At 43.7% G+C, this 20,121-nt stretch overlaps 1 protein-coding gene across 2 annotated transcripts in view; it reads right to left on the bottom strand.

Moving 5' to 3' along the window:
- Window positions 1-12,712: 12,712 nt before the first annotated feature.
- Window positions 12,713-20,121, bottom strand: part of fam49a (family with sequence similarity 49 member A) — a 32,269-nt gene continuing 24,860 nt past the window's right edge. For both annotated transcript variants that reach the window (XM_023836821.2, XM_023836830.2), the window contains 8 exons: window positions 18,327-18,432; window positions 16,303-16,439; window positions 16,038-16,115; window positions 15,734-15,850; window positions 15,492-15,571; window positions 15,261-15,387; window positions 15,099-15,169; window positions 12,713-14,511 (listed from right to left, as the gene is read on the bottom strand). In XM_023836821.2, the coding sequence (XP_023692589.1) occupies window positions 14,448-14,511; window positions 15,099-15,169; window positions 15,261-15,387; window positions 15,492-15,571; window positions 15,734-15,850; window positions 16,038-16,115; window positions 16,303-16,439; window positions 18,327-18,432 (780 nt within the window). In that variant the 3' untranslated portion in view covers window positions 12,713-14,447. The remainder of the gene's footprint in view (window positions 14,512-15,098; window positions 15,170-15,260; window positions 15,388-15,491; window positions 15,572-15,733; window positions 15,851-16,037; window positions 16,116-16,302; window positions 16,440-18,326; window positions 18,433-20,121) is intronic.

Here is a 20,121-nt window from a genome sequence, read left to right as displayed (position 1 = left end):
GAGATTCTTGAGCTGGGAGCCTTGCACTCATTTGTTATTGTGAGGATGCACTGGGATATGTTATTGTGTGTAAATTACACATGAAGGATATTAAAGCGGATGGACTTGATGGCATGAAAACAGATTAGAAGTACAAAGAGACCTAAAACACTGTTCCCCATGTGACTTGAGGTTAGTACATTAATAGTAAAATTAACATCAGCATTGTGTGTTTCCGCCATTTCCTGTATTCCCCCCATGCCAAAGAATAAACAAACACTTGGTATCTTCCTTCAGTCCATGCTGGAGTTCGTTTTTTTTTCCTTTAAGTTTTGTTTCATGGAGTGTCTTTTCACGGAGGCGATGAGCCTCGATTGTTGTGACAGCTCTCCCCCACGGCCCACCCACCGCTGAGCCGAATTATCAAACGGACGTGCTCGACAGGAAGCTCCCAGCTTCGGCGGGAGGCCGGTCCCCGTTCGATCCGGGCCGCCGGCCGCGCGTCGGCTCGAGTTTGTAAACCGCGTCCCTTTGAAACGGCGTCCAAGTTTATGATACGCCCACGGCTGCGGCTTTTGTCCATGCTAGAGGGGACATTTTACATATACAGTGTATTTATAGGCATGTTTAAACAAAGAACACAATGGAAGCGTGTGTACTTTCATGAAAAAGGACGCAACATACCTTTTGTAATTTTAATTATTGTTTTTATGTGACCTTTGTATATGTCATTTTATGCATGTTTTGAGGGATTTCCCTTGAGGTATTTGTTCATCGGTTGCTACAGAATTATGTACTGGAATGTAGAGGAATGTCTGACACACATTTCTAATGTATTTTTTTTTGTTTGACAGCAACACATTTATACACCATAGAGAACGATCCATGCTTAGCTTCTCTCCGAAATCTAACACCTCACCTTCTTTACAATTGTCTGGGGAACATTTCTTTAAGCAGGCATTTTAAATAAACATGCATATATTTGTTTTTTGCCTTGATACTGTGACCAAGAGGTTTAAAAGATGGATGGATGGATATTTGTTTTTGTTAGGAAAGGATAAAAACACAAGTTCTCAGATCTTTTATGAGTTAAACAATCACTCCTCTTGCTTCCTACGAAAAATAAGAAACCAGTCACATCTTAATTCCATCAAAGATCTTATGCTGAGTGAGCACCCTTTTAAGTATTCATTAAGGCTTTCTGTGGGAGCAGGCAGGTGATGCTTGAGCGCACATCAGAAAACACACACAGAAAAGAGCCAGAGTAGATTTAACCACATCCATCCACATCACAAAATGAAGAGAGGAGGGAAATTTCGCTCCCATCTAGGTGGTCGGTAGGTAGGTGCACTGACGATTTAAGGTATTTTTTAGCAGCGACTGTTTTTTTTTCATGCCATAACTTTGCACCGCGAAGCACAATTATTTACGGAAGGTGCGGTGGTGATTAATTTATGATTCTGGTACTTTGGAGATAAACAGCCATGGAGTAAAAAAAAAAAACTGTAAATAGTAATCATTAATTACCTCTGTATTCATACAAACAATGCTTTACCTAGAATTATGCTAATGAGATGTCCACTGTTTGTCCGAAAGAAAATGTGGACAAACCTTGCGTTACTTTCTTTGTTCCACTTTACAGTTCTGACACAGCCCAGTTTTCTCTCTTTAAGATGTAAATGTGACACAGCTGCAGAGCCACTGGCTCTGGTATTTTAACTAATTTAAATCATAATTATAATGAGATCAGCCTTTTGATAACTGTTGTGTTGTATCTGCATGTTGATTTATTCACTCAGATCAACATTTTGATAAATGCTCATGGGGGTTGGAGTCTGTGCTTCCGGCCGGAAGGTTGCTGGTTCGAATCCCGTGGCTGGTAGAGCAATCGTATCACTGTTGGGCCATCGAGCAAAGCGTTGCAGGGACTGACCGTACACTTTGACCTTAAACGTCGCCATCATATGAGAGCAAGATGAGGTGCATAAAAACCAAAAGATTCCTATAAACCTGTTTCCTGTGCTTCTACAATATTTCATGTAACCGTCACTCACCCATGTGACGATGCTCACTGCGCTACAATAGTGACATCAAGGTTTGGATTCCCAAGAACAGATCCATTCTGGTCCCGGAAGTTCAGTAGGCTAACACTCCAAACCAGGGAAGTAGGGCCAGATGTGGAGACGAGTTCCTGATCTCTGTCGTGACTATTGCATACATATGTAGGCTCTCCAGTACGTTCGTAGCATCCAAATCACCATTGTCCCTGTAGACCTTCAATGAGTCTAGCCATGAACCTCCTGTGGGTTGAAGTGTACTTGTCCCTTGTACTGCTGAGAGGGCCTCACACTGCTTAGACAAATACACATTAATAAACATGAGTGATACTCAAATGGCCATCTCAAAACAATCTCTTCTTTTACCTTCCTTTCCTCAGCTCCCTTTATTCCCATCATCTCCCTGCCCTCATCGCTCTTTCTAATCATATCCATGGCCAGTCTCCTCACCACGGACACACCAAACGTCCCTGCTCCACAAAAGTGACGAGTGCACAAAGAAGGCCAGGCTGATTAATGCTTTCCTATCTGATTAATTAGTTTGTATGTTATATCTTCATTTGAATACAACAGTCGTCCATCATTCTGCCCGAAACACAACCTCACCCCCGACCACCACCGATGCGCTCTTCACCGAAGCCACTGGCAGTAGAAGATAAATTGCGGGACGCAGACATTAGTTAAAACAAAGTAGACATTTAACCATTCGTCAGCATTAATTCATGAAACAAAAATGCATCTCTTCTGTGATCTTCCGTGTAGAACAATTGCTGATATTATTCTCGTGCACAAAGTCTGAAATGGGATTTGAACAAAAAGCCTGAAACCAAAATGACAACAGAGGCATACAAAAGAAACGCTATTCTCCAAGACAGGGACAGTTATTGCCTGAGCCTAATTAAAAGTCTAATTGCCCCATGTCTCAAAAAGAGGTACAATATAATTACACATAATGGCACCAGATTCCTGTATTTAAAGCTAATATTACCAGAAATATATTCAAATTTGACAATGTTTTTGAGATGTATCACAAGTCCTTTTCAACAACATCCCTTTTTTATGACAAAACTGGGAAAATGAGCTTAAAAAAAAGAACTAGAGGGACTTCCACCTACTGTATTCTCTACAACAGATGAGGTAATAATAAGGAATGTTAAAAAAGAAACGGTCCTGTTGTTGGATGCCGCAGTGACAGACAAGGAGAAATCACAGCAGGAAGCCAAACATGGTTTATTCTTATTTTTAAAAAATTCCGAGTGTGAAATGATGTGTGATGAGTGTGACTAATTATATATTCTGCCACTGGCCACAAAAACTCTTGTAAGCCTTGCAAAAGCAGTGATCGTTATTTCTGTCAATATTAAACCTCATGATGTCATGCCTTTTACTGAAAATGGATTCATAAACAGAACATTACTGCTGGGTCGAGACTGAGGCTACTGTTGCTAACCGCACACCTCCATGAACCTCAAACAGAACCGGCCCGGAACAAGATTGTCCAACACCCCCCCATATAAGGTCAGTCCATCAAACCCATCTGAATTGACCACAGATCCTCATTGTCACAAGTGCCATTCTGCAAGCCTTTTATGCAGTCAACACATGCAATGAAAACCATACACCCCCCCACCCCCTGTCCCCGCCTCCCTGGGGCAGTAATTAATTTTGTAATAACTTAAGGGATTTTGAAAAGAAACCTCATACAAAACAAAGAAAACCAGGACAAAGACTGGCACAGGTGATTGAGATTCAATCAAGATAGTTGCCTTGTTAAATCCTTTGAATTTTACATGGGTCTCCTTCATTTTATTTCACTCGACAGCGAAACAGGCCTTTCCCAGGCAATAAAGTAATCGACCTTGGACGTTCCCCTTCGTGCCCCAGTTAGCCGCATCCATCGCCTTGCCCTGTCTTATAGCGCACACCCATGCAAAGTTTCCGGAAGCAAGTCAGGAGACTGTGGCAGAAGATTTGGGAAGAACCGGCTGACGGCTCAGTCGTCCCAGTGAAGCCTGAAGCCATCCCAAGGGCTTTAACCGAATATCAAAATCACCCTGCTGTGGCTTGACACTCTCCCAGAGGCAGAAGAGTCACGGCTCCTAAAAATCTGCTTTATTTAATCATTTATCAGTTGATTATCCACCAGTAACTTCCATGCAGACGGTTCCAGTGCATTTAAACAGACAGGGCACAGGACCTAGCGGTAAGCTTACCTGGGTGATACTGTCAACTTGCCATTCAAACTGACTGAACCCTTACATATGTGGCATTTGTCAAGGGTCACCACAGCTAGTAAAGCTGTATACTTAGATTAAATGACAATCGACACAATCTGCACCCCATTCATGTTTCTGTTAGCAAATTCAGCTGAGTGACGACAGAAGCAGTTTGTGCAAGAGCTGCTGTACTATTTAACTGTGTAAGCGAACTCCGTCTCTGACAGTTCTATTATCTGTGTCGCTTCAATCAATTACATTGGTCTGCTAATGAGATTCAGGGACCAGAGATTAAATATTTATTGAAAACCTTCACACTCTTTACCTTTTGTTGTGACAGAGCTGTTTGTGTACTGGATAGGATGCTGATCCTCCACCTCTGACCCACTGGAGAGCAGCCAATCAAGGAAAGAGTGCATAAATGTACGGTGCCTATGCTGGACATCATGCCACCTGCCTGACCCCCTACACAATCACACACCCGCCCAAAAGTAGAAAACAAATAGGGTGGGGGTCCAGGCAGACGCAGCTTTAAAAGAAATCATTCAAAACCTGGATCTACATGTGCATGGGAGACCCAAGTAAAGCAGGGGCATAGAAATAGATAAACCAGAAGGGATCCGCCTACTGAAATGACGACACCGATGGAGAAGCGAGCGAACAGCTGGAGGCAGTTGTGCATGCACAATGGGGTCTGGTGTCACGTTTGAATTTCGAGATTCCCATGCCGAAGGGGTGCTGAAGGAACGTTTTACGTACTGCGGTGTGACACTGTCACACCCCCAGGGGGCATCGCCTGACATCACTGGCCAGCAGCATAGTGGCATTCCTCGGTGCCCCGGGGTCGTGCTGGACCCCCACCTCACGACAGGTGCTGACTTAGCGACGGTCTTGACTTCCTTGCGTCCTTTTACGCGGCTTTACGGTACATTATTCGGGCACACAGCCTCTATTATGTTTTGCCCTTCTCTCTGGCTTTCCCCCTAATCCTGCGTTTCACTCGTCCACCGCCGACGCTTCCCGTCGGACGGCCCCCGCGACCCCCTGGGCTAAGGCCCCCCCCCCATCACCACCACACACGCACACACCCCGAACGGCCTTAATCAGCGTGTAGCCAGCTGCTGTCACAGCAGGAAAATTGATAGGATCTGCATTGCAAATGAATCGGCCGCAGTAGATTAGCCGCGGACGCTAACTGCGAGTGGCTGGCCCGTTGCGTTGCTGCTCTCTGCATTTCTTTTGTCTGCGCCGAGCCTGTGCTTGTGGCGCTTGTGCCTCTCAAAATTGCGACCCCCCCCGCCGGCTGTTTCAGCTGGTGCCAGCCAGTTCCAAGAACCGGGGACATATGCATGGAGATCCGCATAAAGACTGTTGCTGCCACCTAGAGGTTGCAAGAGAGTATCGTTACAGCAGGATTGTTTTTGGGATGGGCTGGGGGGGTGGGGGACCAGAGAGGAGGATGATGAAATCCTGGCTATATTTCAGTAATGGCTGGCTGGATGAGATCACTGCCATATCGCACTTACAGCAGGCAAAGAAGCCATTACAGTAGCGGGTCGATGTTCAGGGCTATGAGGTGGGGGGGGGCGGGGGGTGTCATTAGTTAAATGGAGTTCTTTCTATAAATGTAAACATCTATTGAAGAAACAAACACATTTCAGCACATTTGCAGCAGTATCTTTTTAACTAAAGATGGGGTGTTCTCTTCCCAATAGAAAATGTAGTTGCCATGGAGACAAGCATCCTAAGGAATCATTGGTTTTTATTGGAGTGGTTAATGTTTCCACTTAAAGAGAAGAGGACTGGGATCACCTATAATATCTGCGTGTGCGTTTGTGAATGCCAGGGGTGGTTGGGGAATCTGACACCTCTAGCTGCTTCATCAATGTTGGTGCACGCGTCTGTCTGTGCCCGTCTGACTTCTCAGATGAATGCATATCATTTTAAATCCCATTTTTAAAATGAAAAATATTTCTGCCAGTAAACCCACTTTTCCATTGAGAAAAGCATTCATTTTACTAGTCAAAAGAAATATATATATACACGTCATTTAAAAAAAAATATATAGCAATTATGCATTGAAGTAGTCAATAGGATCTATTTATTTAGTCTTTATCATTGGCAAGTAACGCTGGCAAACTTTGCATGCAGGATAGGTAAATACAGCAAAATGGCAAACTAGGGTCCAACAGAAGGTGTTCACTTTACGCATTGTCATACTGGGACGCATTCGGGTTCCGGCATTTCGGGCAGCACAGCATGTGGGGTCTTTAAGGGTCTTTAAAGGAGACGCTTTGTTGAAAGTTACCGAGGTTCCCACATCATTAGCGCGCAAACGGTGTCCTTACTTGTCCGGCTCTGTCGAGAGGAATGTAACCCCCTTTCTATTACCACGACAGCGGCCTAATCCCACATGACAAGCCATTAGCGTGGCCACAATAAACACGAGCGGCGTGGATGCGGCGTCCTGCGTCGCCGCAGGAAACGTTGGGGTTCGGCCGGAATCGAGAGTGACGGGTGGCAGCCCCACCTACAATTCCAATTACTCCAGAGGGCTAGAGAGGAACAATGGTATTGTCCACCAGAGGGGCAGCACCGGTGCCCCCGGCCCCCGTAGACACACTTTTTCACGGCACTGAGGTATTCAGTCATGCCATTTCTCGGTCGATTGCCTTCCATCACTGGGTTGGGCTCTGATAACGGCAGCCCCGGTGCCCAGAGATACATTTATTTTGAGAGAGTTTATTGCCAAATTTTTAAATACTTAGAGTCAGTGAAATGTCCAGCTGTATAAATAGGCAAAACATCCAGAGGTTGAGCTACATAAAGCACTTAGGATAAGAGCATGGCGTGGACAGCCAATGGGTGTTGGGGTTTCCCTACGTTCTGCCCAGTCACCCTATCGTTGCCTAATGAAGGGTCTGCATCAGATGGGAACATCGCTCTCCCCTTTTCCGTCTCCTTTTGTGCAATTTTTGAAATTTTAAAATTTTATTTCCCCAGAGTCTGGAGAAAAAAAAAATATTTCAGAGTCTGAAGAAGAAGAAAAAAAAAACTAAAAAATCTCCAAGGTGCCTCCTTAGGGCACCAGCACTCCCCGGCCCCAAAGAGAGGCTTCTGGTTAGGAAGTGTGGAAACCCTATATGTGGGATCCAGGATGGAGAGGCGGGGTTGGGACAGTCGGCCACGGGCGACGGGGCTCTGCGCACTGGGGGCAGCCAGCAGCTGCGGTGGGGGAAGCAACTGTCACAACTCATCTGCTCAGATCACCCAGCCCCACAGGGTTAGGGCACCTTGTTATAAAATCTCCCCAGTGTCAAAAGGAGGGATGGAAATGCTGGACCACCCTACCCACTAACCCCCCCCCCCCCACCTGGACTCTGTCCCAGACTCCGTTTACTATCACGCCGCACCACGAAGATTCTCTGAGGCGCAAACTCCATGTGAGTAGAACAGAGGCTGCTCACTCTGCTCTCTGAGGTTAGCATGCACAGCCGGGTCTAGCGATGCCCCCTTTTATTATGAGACGACGATGTGAGGAAAAGGCGCTTCTTTGATATCAATAACCAACAATTAAATCAACCCCGAGTGTCGTTTCAGGGGAAACAATAGTATTTAGCAGCAGAGAAAAGTCAAAAACCCCTTGTGATCCAGGGTCCAAGAAGTGTGATCATCGTTGGGGGGGGAGAGGGGCAACAAAGAGCACATTTATATTAATCCACAGCATAAAACAGAGTTCCCACATAGACTGGGGGAAATATCTAAGAAAACAGGGAATGGGGGGGGGGGGGGGGGGGTGGTTAATCTAGCATGAGAGAATGTAAAGGGCAGACAATGCAGACAGCTACAATCAAGACGTTCACAGACTAGCAGGTCTGCTGCTCCAGAGGTTGCTTTCCTTTCGAGTGGTCCTTTCGGTCTGCACTCAGCTGATAAACCAGCCGGTCACTCTAGCCGCATCTCTCGTTTTGTTTACCGCGCTTCTGTCACGCGTCATTCGTGGCGCTTTTGTTCTTTCCATTTCATAACTCTTAAAATCCCCTTTAATGAGCAAGCCTATAAAATGTCATGGATGCTTGCAGTTTTCTGCATGCATTAAATAAACACCACAACAGGATTTTCTATATTAAAAATGGGGGAAAAAAAAAGAATTTAAAAAGGCGACCAGACATTTTGAAATGTATGCATTCATTCTTGAACAAGCAATCATCTCTTTTTTTTCCTTCTGAAATCGATCTTAAAATTTGGGTCCTTCCCACTGGAAAAGGATGCTGCACATCACAACTGATGAGTAAAATTAAATAACGCATAAGGCAGATCTGTATCACAGGAAGGTGAGAGTGAGTGTGAGACACGCCCAGGGTTCCCAGTACCTCCCCAACAGCCCATCACATGGGTGATTTCAAAGGTCAAGGTGGTGAAGGTTAGGGCAGGAGTGCAGGTGGTCGGAAGACCAATGAAATTTAAAACGAAAATAACTGTGGACAGGAAAAAACAAGACAATATACAAAGAAACTTTTTGACAATTGGGTTGATTGGGATATTAATAAATAGAAATATTTTAAGATATCCTTCTTTGGAGAATGGTTCTCAAATTCTGTCACTGAAAGAATTGTACCACATTGAGACATTGATGCAGCCAGCTGACTGAGCCGTAAAAACTTTAAATAAATCCCAGTCAGTTTATTTATGGCGAAGGGTCAACCTTTAAATCAGGGATGTTGACAATGGGACGTTCTCTATAAAAGCTTCTTCCTCCTGCTTGGACACACGAGTGATTTCGGAAACCCTGATATTTATGTGCGCGGTGAACGTGTCCCATTTAACAAAAGGGGGAAGAAAAAAAAAACCTGTAAAATTCTCGATGTTGGATTAAAAAAGTAGTAAAAAAATGGCAAAATAATACAATGCAGATGAAGTCCAGACTTATTCAAGCCACCACCCCAAACCCCAAACCCAGCAGCTGTTTCTAAAGAAAGTGATCACAGCACATCCTGCCTGGTGCCTTAAACAAAGCTGTCAGAAAGTGCAATAGGTCGCTAATTGTACCTCTCTTTGGGTGCAGACCCTTAAGCACAGAAAGAGGAAAAAAGGGGAAAAAAAAAGAGGAAAAAAAAAAAACTTATGAGTAATCAAACAATCATATAGCTGTAATCCATTCTTTGCTTAATCGCACTCCTGACTTTTAAACAGGGCAACAAAGATATGCAAAGTTTAACCCTCTCCGAGACGGGTTTGTATGAGTCAGTAGGCTTCTAAATCACATTTATTTCAGTCGACCTTTTATTATAAAATCATTCTTAGAGAAGTAGTTGTACAATTACGCCTCGAAACTTGGCGTTGGTTTCGCCTGGAAACATGCCCCGACTGATCAGCGGAGAGACATCCCAAGGCAGTTGTCATGGTGATTAGCATTCCGTACGACTCCATGAGGTCGTCATGTGAGAATATGACTGATCCATCTCCAGAATGTTCCCACATCACAGTAAGACCCCCTTTCTATTCACAGCTTTAAAAAAAAAAAAAATCCTGGGCCGGGGGGGGTTTAAGGAAACAATGAGTTGAGCAAACTGCGAAGGCCATGATGAAAGTGGGAAATTACGGGATAAAAATGACACTTTCTGTGAGGGGAAAAAAAATAACTGCACCATGCAAATACGTATTGCTGAGCATGGGCTTAACATCACCAGACACACCCTCCTCTGGCCACGGCATTCCACTGTGAACATGCTTAGGGAAGGAGTTCGGACACCAGTGTCTTTCTCAGGACCTCCAAATCCTTACCAAAGCACCTGAACACCCAGAGACTACGCACCCGGCATGTTTGTCTTTTTTGCCAAGAGAATCCAAGAAAAAGACCTACCAAGACTACTGGCGTATGTCAGAGTGGCCGGGTGGTCGATTAGCCATTATCATGCTCTGTGGCCACTAATGGATTCTTGAGAAATTCAGCTCTCTCTACCACCGCCGTGAGCAAGTTATACAAACGTGCATGCTGATGGCGCTCGATCGAAGCGCATCTCAACGGATGACAGAGTTGCCGAGGCTCCAGCAGGGGACAAAGATCAAATGTTTGTACTGGTCTCAGTGGCGTGACCGGATCAAAATGGCAACCAAGAACAGCCCAGACAACTGCTAACGCCATATTTGAACTCCTTCTAGTAACTCCTCACCTCGGTATCTTAATAAAATGCCTCCGCTCCACTTTACGGCCGGCCCTGCAGTTTCCTGTGCCGACACAGACATGTGTTTTTGATAAGTAAATATAGATCCGAATTTCAAATAAAAGTAATGGAAAGCAGAAGAGCCGCAGGAGGGAATTCCAGGGTCCTGATGTAAAAGAGCAGAATTAAAAATACCCATTATCCTTGGAAGAGCTCCAGGGTCTCACATCAAGGAAGCGTCACCAGCTTCCTGAACGGGCAAAACGTCTCACGTCCTATTATAATTTCACTTTCATGTCGAGTGAGGCTACCCTGACTGCATCACTGTTTTGGCATATCAAACAAAAGCAGTCTGGGCCTGACTTGATGATTAATGGATTGTAGTTTCCCCTCAACGGGGGTGCAGAGGGCATAAGCTCTGTTTGAAATATAAAAAAAGGAACGTACAGGTAGCACATGTTGTACAGACGGATTTAAGGCTGAAGCTGTCAGCACTTGGACATCAGACAAATTTGGGCAACGGCGGGGCTTTTATCGAGATTAATGCTCAGAGGGGAAAAAATATCGTTAAAAAAATAAATAAAAAAAATCAGCCGGTGCACAGAAGCAAGGATTCCCACATTCAGATGAGCCAGCAAACTCAAAACAAACCAGCAAATTCACATACACTAGCTACAGCCAACTGACAAAAATAAACAATGCAGTGCTAAATAAGTCCTCCAGAGTATTTCTGCCTACTGTAAAAATCTTGTGATTACCTCACAGTTATTGTTAATACTCATAAAAAATAAAAAAATAAAAAGGAAAATTTTTTTTTTTTTAAATGTTTTAAAAATAAAGCAGACTGTGCCCTCTTTGTTTTCTGCAGTTCGACAAAAAGTTTGAGCGGCAAAGGCAACAAATTATCAGCCCCAAGGAGAAGCTTTTCCACGAGAACCGAAGCGTGCACGGCGGCGGAAACCAAACACGGCCTTGTTTTGACTTCATGTGATCCATGCTTCCAGATGGACCTGAGCCAGGACCTGATGAACGACAGGGGCTAAAGACGACGCCCCCCCCCCCCCCCAGCTCCACAAGCACTTCATGTCGGAGTCCAAGGTGGTCCTGTGCCCCGAAGGCTTCACACAGACATGCTGGCCAACACAAGCATGCTGGCAAGGTGAACTCATGAAAGTTCATGACCACTCATGTCTTGTTAATTCTTCTTCGGACGCTACCAAAAAGAGGAAAATGTATATAAAAAAAAAATAAAAAATTTGAAACTATGCAATTGGATATTTTGTGATGTGGCAGTTCAAAGGCTCTTATTTACATCATGTTAGAAGAGACCAAGAAGGTTAGTGCTCAGATTGATTTCCAACTCCAGCTCGAGCGAGTAACTGAAGAGACTAAGCAGCAGACCCAAGCATTAGCCTATCGACTGGGACCGCAGACCGGGACCCACCGCGCCAACCCTGCGGTGCTGAGGACAGGAAGACGACACACACCAAATATCCGCTAGCCAGAAAGCCAAGAGACACCAGGGTATCCTTATTTCCAAAGACTAAGACTTCCTCTGAGTAGAATAGCAGGTCACGACACTATAGGCACCCAGTGACTCACACGATTTATAAGGACAATTTCTCACTTTTTCCTTTTACCGCATCACCATTAACACTGAATATTTCACCCAGTAGGGCCAAAAAGGGGATTCTGGACAGCCATTAACAGCACTGAATAGTTCACCCAGTAGGGCCAAAAAGGGGGTTCTGGACAGCCATTCTCAGGAGGGCGTACAGACCATGTGGCATCTAAATAACCTCTGACCCAGAAAAGAATCTTTCTGCCGGACTGTTGAATAAAACAGATGGCAACGAGCCCGATTGATGGCAAAGGTGGACCCGTGTTGCAGGGGGTGGGTGGGTCAGACTCGCGAGAGGCCGCCCCAAGGGGGCCTGACCGGACCTCCAAAGATGACGACTCATTTCCACACTCGCCACGGAGCGATGAAGCAGCTCCGCCGTCGCGGGACGCTCGTGATGGAGCAGTTACCCGAATGCCTTTCAGGCCACGGGAAACAGCAGCAAAACTAAGACCCCTAAGTGACCCCTTAGCTATCAAACGATTACATACTGGGCCCATTCAGAGATTTTTGAAGTCTGCAACCTGAGCCGTACCCGTGGACCTTGTCTTACGGCCATATTGATTTTCCATACTGCCTGTTGTTCCCCATATGTTGTACGGGGGGTATCCGTTTCACATGTGCGACAGACGGAGGGGCACGCTGAACACATTAAAAAAACATTCCAGAAGGAAACATTGTTCCAAACTTTATTCTCTGTTCAGACACCCATTCACTAAACAATAAAAAGCGAAAAACCCACATAAGCATTTTGGTTATCTGGTGGGATTTCTAAATTATGTTCTAACGTTGAAATACTTCCCGAACTGATTAGGCTTTTGTTTTCAATAAATAAATGATTTAAACATTTGATATATTTAAATTCAATTTCAAAGCTTTGTTTTTACTTTGGACAACTTTTTTTTTTTTTTTTTAAATACATACAGCCTAATAAAATTAAGAATGGCTCAATTCCACATAACTCTCCAATTTGAAGATCTTAGGAGCCCAAATGTACTGAAGAGGACTGCTGAAGCCTCAATTGTATGATTCAGCTGGAAATAACATAGTATGAGAAACAAAATTGTTAATGAGCAATCTTAACCGTCAGTATCAATCACACTGCTGTACAATGTTACAATACCAAAAGGAAAAAGAAAAAAACAAAAACACACACCAGGCAAAATAAGCATGACACTCATAATATATGGCTTTTTACTTAAGGGGACTAAATTCACCATGTTAAATTGTTAAACAATAATCATCCATGATTTTACTCAGCCAGAAAGCTGTTGCAGTTAAACATCCTTAATGACTCATGATACATTTCAGAAAAGCATATAGTAGCATAGAAAGAATGGTCAGAACAGATTAGAACAGAAAAGCACCCTTCATGTACACCGTCCCTGTGAGCTACAGGTGAAATCTTCACACATTAATCTGTTTAATGCCATGGAGAATTATATACAAGTTTATGATTATAAAAGTACTTTTTGTTTCACCTTATCAGAATGGTGGACATTGATGCCCCCAATAAAACAGCAGAAAGGAGAATATCATTATTTCAAAAGCCAACCCAGCAAAGTTGCAGTCTCACAATCTCAGCTGAAATTCGCAGGGTGGGGGGGGGGGGGTAATTATATGTTAGACATTTTTAAAACAAGGTCAGTAGCACAAACCTCTTCCGAAGAAATCTTTCTACTCCACACATTAGGTGTGTCCTAAAAAACAGCCCAATCTTTTATCCCTATTGGACTTCATGGGCTGACGTGGGCTTGGGTGGGCCAGTGGGTAATCATCAGTCTGAACTCCAGATTTACCTTGGGGTCTTTACTAGAACAGGACATTTCTCATCCACTTACTGTCACCTTGCAAATTCTTGACATCACATTTGAGTTTAAAGCTATTTTCAGCAAAGCTTTTTGTTAGACGCATACATACTACAAATAACCATTTGAACAGGAACGTGCACATGCACACAATGTCCGAAATCTCGCCATAACAGTTAAAAAAAAAACAACCAAACACACAGACATTTGGCATTCATGCACATCCCGCAATTCCTGTTAATTCCTTCTAATGACAAATGATGTAAATGAAAAAATGCACAGATGCTTTCGCTGTCAGTCACTATGCTTCCCTGAATGCATGAAACAGCCAGTGATTTTAGCCCCTTTCTGTAAACCTCAAATAACACAAGCCGAGCATTTTGCATGTTTCAGGTTTGTAAGGCTAAAGTTGTCATTAATTTGTGCTTCAATAAACAGTGGTATAGCAAATATATTTCCCCCCCTAAGAATTTTTTTTATAGGTTTCAGTAACTTCAGAAGGAATGACTGTAAATACAGACAAGTATCAACATCAAGTCCTTAAATTATGTAAACATATACAACTTGAGGTCACTGCATCGATCCTCTTCATACAGAACGCATTACTGAAGCATTGCTTTGATGTTTTTCGGAGTCGATTCTTCATTCAGATGTTTTGTGGTGAACCTGAAAATGTTAATTGCTGTTAGCTTTACATGTTTTTATGATACAGCTCTGGTAAGCACCCTGCCAAACGTAAAGTAAAATGTGCTCTAACGATTACAGATGAAAGGAAAGAGGATTACGTAAGCCACTCAGTTCCGATGAGGAGTAGTATGAGCTTGTAAAATGCTCTGGTCCCCAGTCCACAAATAAGCATGTGAACTAACCTAAGGCATTTATGTTAAACCTTTCTAATGTTATTTACGGCCTACATAGGGATACAGATTATCCACATATTGCCACAATTGACAGTCCTGTGAAGTAGTCAGAATGTTTGACTCTTCAGTGACCAGAGTTATGAGAAGATGATAATGAAGACAAATGAGAAAATAGCGACGAGAAAATAGCGACAGTCATTGACGGCAATACCCTGGGGGCATATGAATTGCATGTTCTGTTCTATTTAGATGGAAAGAAGATCCACAAACATGACGAAACCCCAGAATTCCCAGGATGGCAGAGCGGCATCAAGCTTAGCGCAGGCAAAGCTCATTCAGGAAGTGCACCCACTCTCGCTTAAAAATCGATAAAAACAGCATAAGATGACCTACTTGAGGGCATTCAGGAGACCTTCAACATTGTCAGCTGGCTGATCCTTCAGAACCTTTATGCACCCTTTCATCTGGAAAATGGGGGGGGTGTAATATTATATATAAAGAAAAATTCAACAAATAAATGGAATTGATAGCCAGAAAATAAGCAATGGGCCTTACGTCAATTTTTGAGGCTTTTACAAAAGCACCGTCAGGGTGCACGTGGTCATACAGGATGATGACTCCCACCATGACCCGCATGCAGAAGAGCAGCGTGTCCTCACTGCTGAATCTGCTCGTGTATTCCCTGGGGGGGCAGAAACGGCGCCATCAGTCCCCGGCATCCGAAGCCATACCTGCGGGCTCCACATTAGGCCGCCAGGTAATCGATTCCAATTTAGCGGAACTTACGGTGTCTCCAGCATGACTTTACATACGCTGGCCATTGTACTCAAGCAGTCTGTCGTGTTTTCCAGGGGCAACGTTTTGTTCTGCATGCAGAGAGAGATGAATGCACAATACATGATGCATTACCTAACGTGCACAAAAATACAACAAAACAGTACACAGGCAATACAGCCAATCACGACGGATCATAGCACGCCGCGGGAACACTAGCCAAAATAGAGGAAGTTAATTACAGCTCCATTTACCTCAGTCACAAAGTTAGTCGTTGCGGTACTTAAAGTTTTCAGCATTGGTGTGGCTTCAGCATAAAACAAGGACATCCTGTTCGCCATCTCATTGTTGACTTCATTTTCAATGTCCAGCTTAAGAGTTAAAAGAGCAACAAAACAGAAACAGGGAGAATAAGGACTGCTGCTATGTTCAATTACAGTTGCTCTCAGTTAACAGGGAGTTGAGGGAATTCTTGAAATGATTCCCAGCTCCCAAAAAGGGAGGGGGGGTCTATTCTCGGTGAGAGCGGCAAGCGTACATCCTGCTACTCTGACTCACGTTCATGTTGTTCAGCCTATTCCGGCTGATCGTCCGCCGGTAATAGCTGAAGTCGTTTTGGATGGCTGGGTTTCTCATCTGCGAAGACACGACGGGTAACAACAGAACTAGATGAGCCAAATGCAAGCAATCATAAAGTTAATTGTTTTCTGGGCTAATTCACAGGCTCGTGCTCGAACAAAATGACGAACATCTCCCATAATGCTCAAAGAGCTCACGGGGTTATGATTCAAGCACGCATCTCCAAAGAAAAATGATGCCGGACCTTGAGCTCATCGAAGCGAAGCGTGAAGTGAAGGATCTCAGCGAACTGCTTGGCCAGGGCCTGCTCCTTCTCTAGGTGCTGCGTCGGTGTGTACGGGGGACACGTCAGCGACAGCAGCAGGCTCTGCAGGGCCTTCTCTGCAACCCAGCAAGAGAGAAGTAAAATGACCGCTGAGAAGATGTACAAGCTCTCCAAGCACATCTGGGTAAAGACTGGACAAACTCAACTTGATGTTATCATTATCATGCCCAAAAAGTGAGTAAGAGACACGAAACACACACACAGAAAAGCAGATTACACATCTATATCTTTATTGGGACTCTCCATGGACAATCTCCATGGTTTATGGACAATCACAACTATGTTAACCTTCCAATCCCTACCCAGCCCTAACCTTAACAATAAGTAACCAAACAAAATACAGTGGTACCTCAGTTCTCGAACTTATTAGAACTCGAATTTCTTAAAAGTCGAACCAACAAGTTCGAAAAAAAAAAACCTAGAACTCGATTCGAATCTCAGAAGTCAAACCGTGAACGCCAACCTAAGATAACTTGTACACACGGGGAAATGAGTCACACGGCACGTCTCTCAGCAGAAACAAAGGGTAATGCTTCAGTCTCAGCCTCGCATTCGCTGTGATAGCATCATGCATGTTTACACTAGCTGAATACATATATTTAGACAGTAAAAATACATTTAGACAATGACAGACAGTAATATTAATTATTATTATTATATAATAAAATATATGTAAAAATAAAGATTTTATTATCTTAATATTAATAATAAAGCATTAATACATTTAATTTAACAACCAGAAACAGCTGATTACACAAGGATTCCACACGGGGTTAACGAGGGGGCGTGGCACACGGAACGAGCGGACGATCGGGGCAGGACATTTTTTATTTATTTTTTTAAACTTTACACATTGTTTGGATACATTTATTGTCTTACTCTACAAATTACTCTTTTGATAAATGTGCTTAGATGTGTTTAGTACAGTATATGCTCTTCTCGTTTTATCCGGTTCATTTTTTTTTTTTGAAAGCTTAAAAAAAAAAAAAAAACATTTAGGTGTAATTTTTTGGGGCTGGAAACCAATTAGTTGGTTTTCCATTATTTCAAATGGGGAAAATTCGATCAGAACTCCAACTTTTTAGGATTCGATCTGGAGTTGTACCGTCAAACCTCAAATTGCGAGTAACTTGGTTTGCGAGTGTTTTGTAAGATGAGCAAAAATTAAAAATGAATTTTAACTTGATAAACGAGCGAGGTCTTGCAATACAAGTATTACGTATACACTTTGTCTGCCTAGCGTCACGTAATCACAACTGAGCCGATGGTTCTTCTCTCTCTCAATGCAGGATTGTGGGTAATCATTTCCCATGCTCGGTCTCAGTCAGCGTGCCTCACTCGTATAGACAAAATTTAGTAGGAGTGCGAGCGATGAATCTGTTTAAAGACAATGCAATGTCCACATTTCCGCGAAATCAAAAAGGAGGCAAAAGCGGCAGTCATTCGATAGGTTCCTCCTTAAAGTCCCACAAAAATAAAAAGATTCCAGTGAGCAGCGATTCCGTTAGTTATAGTGAAAGTCATCCCACAAAATAACCCTCCTCTTCTCCTCTCTGGTCTCCCTCACACCATCCACGATTCTTTTCAAAGGTAAAGTGCAGGTTGTTTTATGTATTTTTACTTCATTTTTGTATTAATCATTTTATATGAATATTTTTGGGTTGTGGAACAAATCATCCGAGTTTCCATTATTTCTAATGGGAAAATTCGCTTTGATATTAGCGTGCTTTCGATTACGAGCACATTTCCGGAACGAATTATGCTCACAATCCAAGGTTTTACTGTACAACACTTTTCGCATATTTAGTTTTTTGGTTGCAGTCACTAATTTTTTATGAAATTGAGTTCTCCCTTGTGGGGACAAAAAAAATACATCTGTCAGTGCAGACGATACAGAGAGTCCAGTCCAGACAAGACAAACAGGCATCCTGGCCGAAACATACCCAGTCTGAGAGAGAAGCTGTAGAATTTCTTCAGCCGGATAACCAGTGGACATACAGAGCTCCAGGCTCGCTCCTGGAGCAGAGAGTCGGTCGGGTTCTGTATCGCCTGCAGCACAAAGGTAAACATTTAGCTATTTTCTGTAGAAAGGAAAACGCAGGCCTGGTGATACATCTTGAAGAAGCTTTTTATAAATAGGTAAAAGCACAAAAAAAAAAAAACACTCAGAGCAATGCTGTGGGAGGAAACAGGTTTAACGCAATTAATAGGTTAAGGCTGTAGTCAAACTGCATTTTCACCCGCAGGAGGCAGTCAAGAGCAATATTCACGAAACACACCCCCTAAAACAAAAGCTCCCTTCTTGGAATATTTCCTTCTTCCTGCTGGGGTCAAGTTCGCTGTGCTGAAGGCGGGCATAAAGCTTTGGGGGTCGCCTACAGTTAAATGGTTCACTTCTGCTCGCCATTCATTCTTAAGTTTCACACAGAGGGTGTTTCTGGTGTCATCCCCTGAACCAATTTACAAGAAGAGTGGAGCGTTTTACAAGACGACAGAAGGCCTGTATAAACCTAAACGGGCCCTTGCCGTGACCTCTCTACACGCCTCTATTTCCACATTTTTCTGCTTGAGCAGACATTTCCCCCCATAGTTAAGGCTGGCCTCCTTATATCTTACACCCCAGAAAAAAATGTAACATAATTCAGCAAGAAAAACTGTAGAAGTAAATACATCTTAAACACACACACACACACACACACACACACACACACACACACACACACACACACACACACACACACACAGCTCCAAACACTCATAAAGCACGGCACTCCTGAAGCTTGTCCTTTTCCTTCATGTGTGCTTCATACGAGCTCCGTCTCACAGCTTCTAAATGCATACGCTGTGCCTATTCTCCATACCACACGACAGCTGTGGAGACCTTCCTGCCGTCCTGCTCACTCCGCACACGTGTGGAAGACCGGCCGGCGCAGAGTTCCGCTTAAAGGTCTGCAAGCTGACGACAGGCTACCGAGGCGCTTTGCTGGTTCATTGCATGTCCGCCATGCCCTCTAACAGTTCGTAAGTATACTTCTGGACCTCAGCCATCCCAAAAAGGACTTTTCGTCCGCATTCCTGTTCAGTCCGAATGGCAGCTATCCTAGTGGCTGGGGGGAAGCATCTCAGATCAGGTGCCCTCTGACCCTATCAATACCATGGGAATTTCCACGCAGACGCAGGCGACTGTAGGTCAGGAGGAGCAGCCCCCTAAGGAGAATGACACACACTGCAGCCCAAGACCAGATGCAACACCAGGTTAGCTCTCATTTGGCACATTGCAGGATGCTTTTAAGCTACAAGGCAACACAGATTAGGCGTCATTCATGTACTGTGCCATGTGCACATTTTAACAGCACATAAAAACACCCGCGCAGGCTTCAGAATCACAGCATGGTAGTGCCAAACTGTGGCCTAGAAGCCGTTTGGACCTGATCCCACAAGCACTCAGGTCTCCTAAACCCTACAGCCACACAACCGTACCACACAGCAACATCAGATTGTTAAACAGCTCCAAAGACCCCTGCATGATCACTGCTTTAAACACAAACCAGCCTAAAATAAACCCCTAGCGCAGACCAGTACAATATAATACCTATTAACAGGAAACATAAATGAACAGCAAACATTTATGAAATGCAATTAAAATCTGATCAACAAAAACAGCTACAATTATGTAAAAACCAGCTGCTCTTTTCAAACTGTGCGGTCTCATACATTTCCCACAGTCTGACTGGCTGT

This window comes from Paramormyrops kingsleyae, chromosome 19 (assembly GCF_048594095.1).
Source record: "Paramormyrops kingsleyae isolate MSU_618 chromosome 19, PKINGS_0.4, whole genome shotgun sequence".
In the NCBI taxonomy this organism is placed as follows: domain Eukaryota; kingdom Metazoa; phylum Chordata; class Actinopteri; order Osteoglossiformes; family Mormyridae; genus Paramormyrops; species Paramormyrops kingsleyae.
Note: the sequence above shows the minus strand (reverse complement) of the source record. Positions and strands in the feature narration are given on the sequence as shown.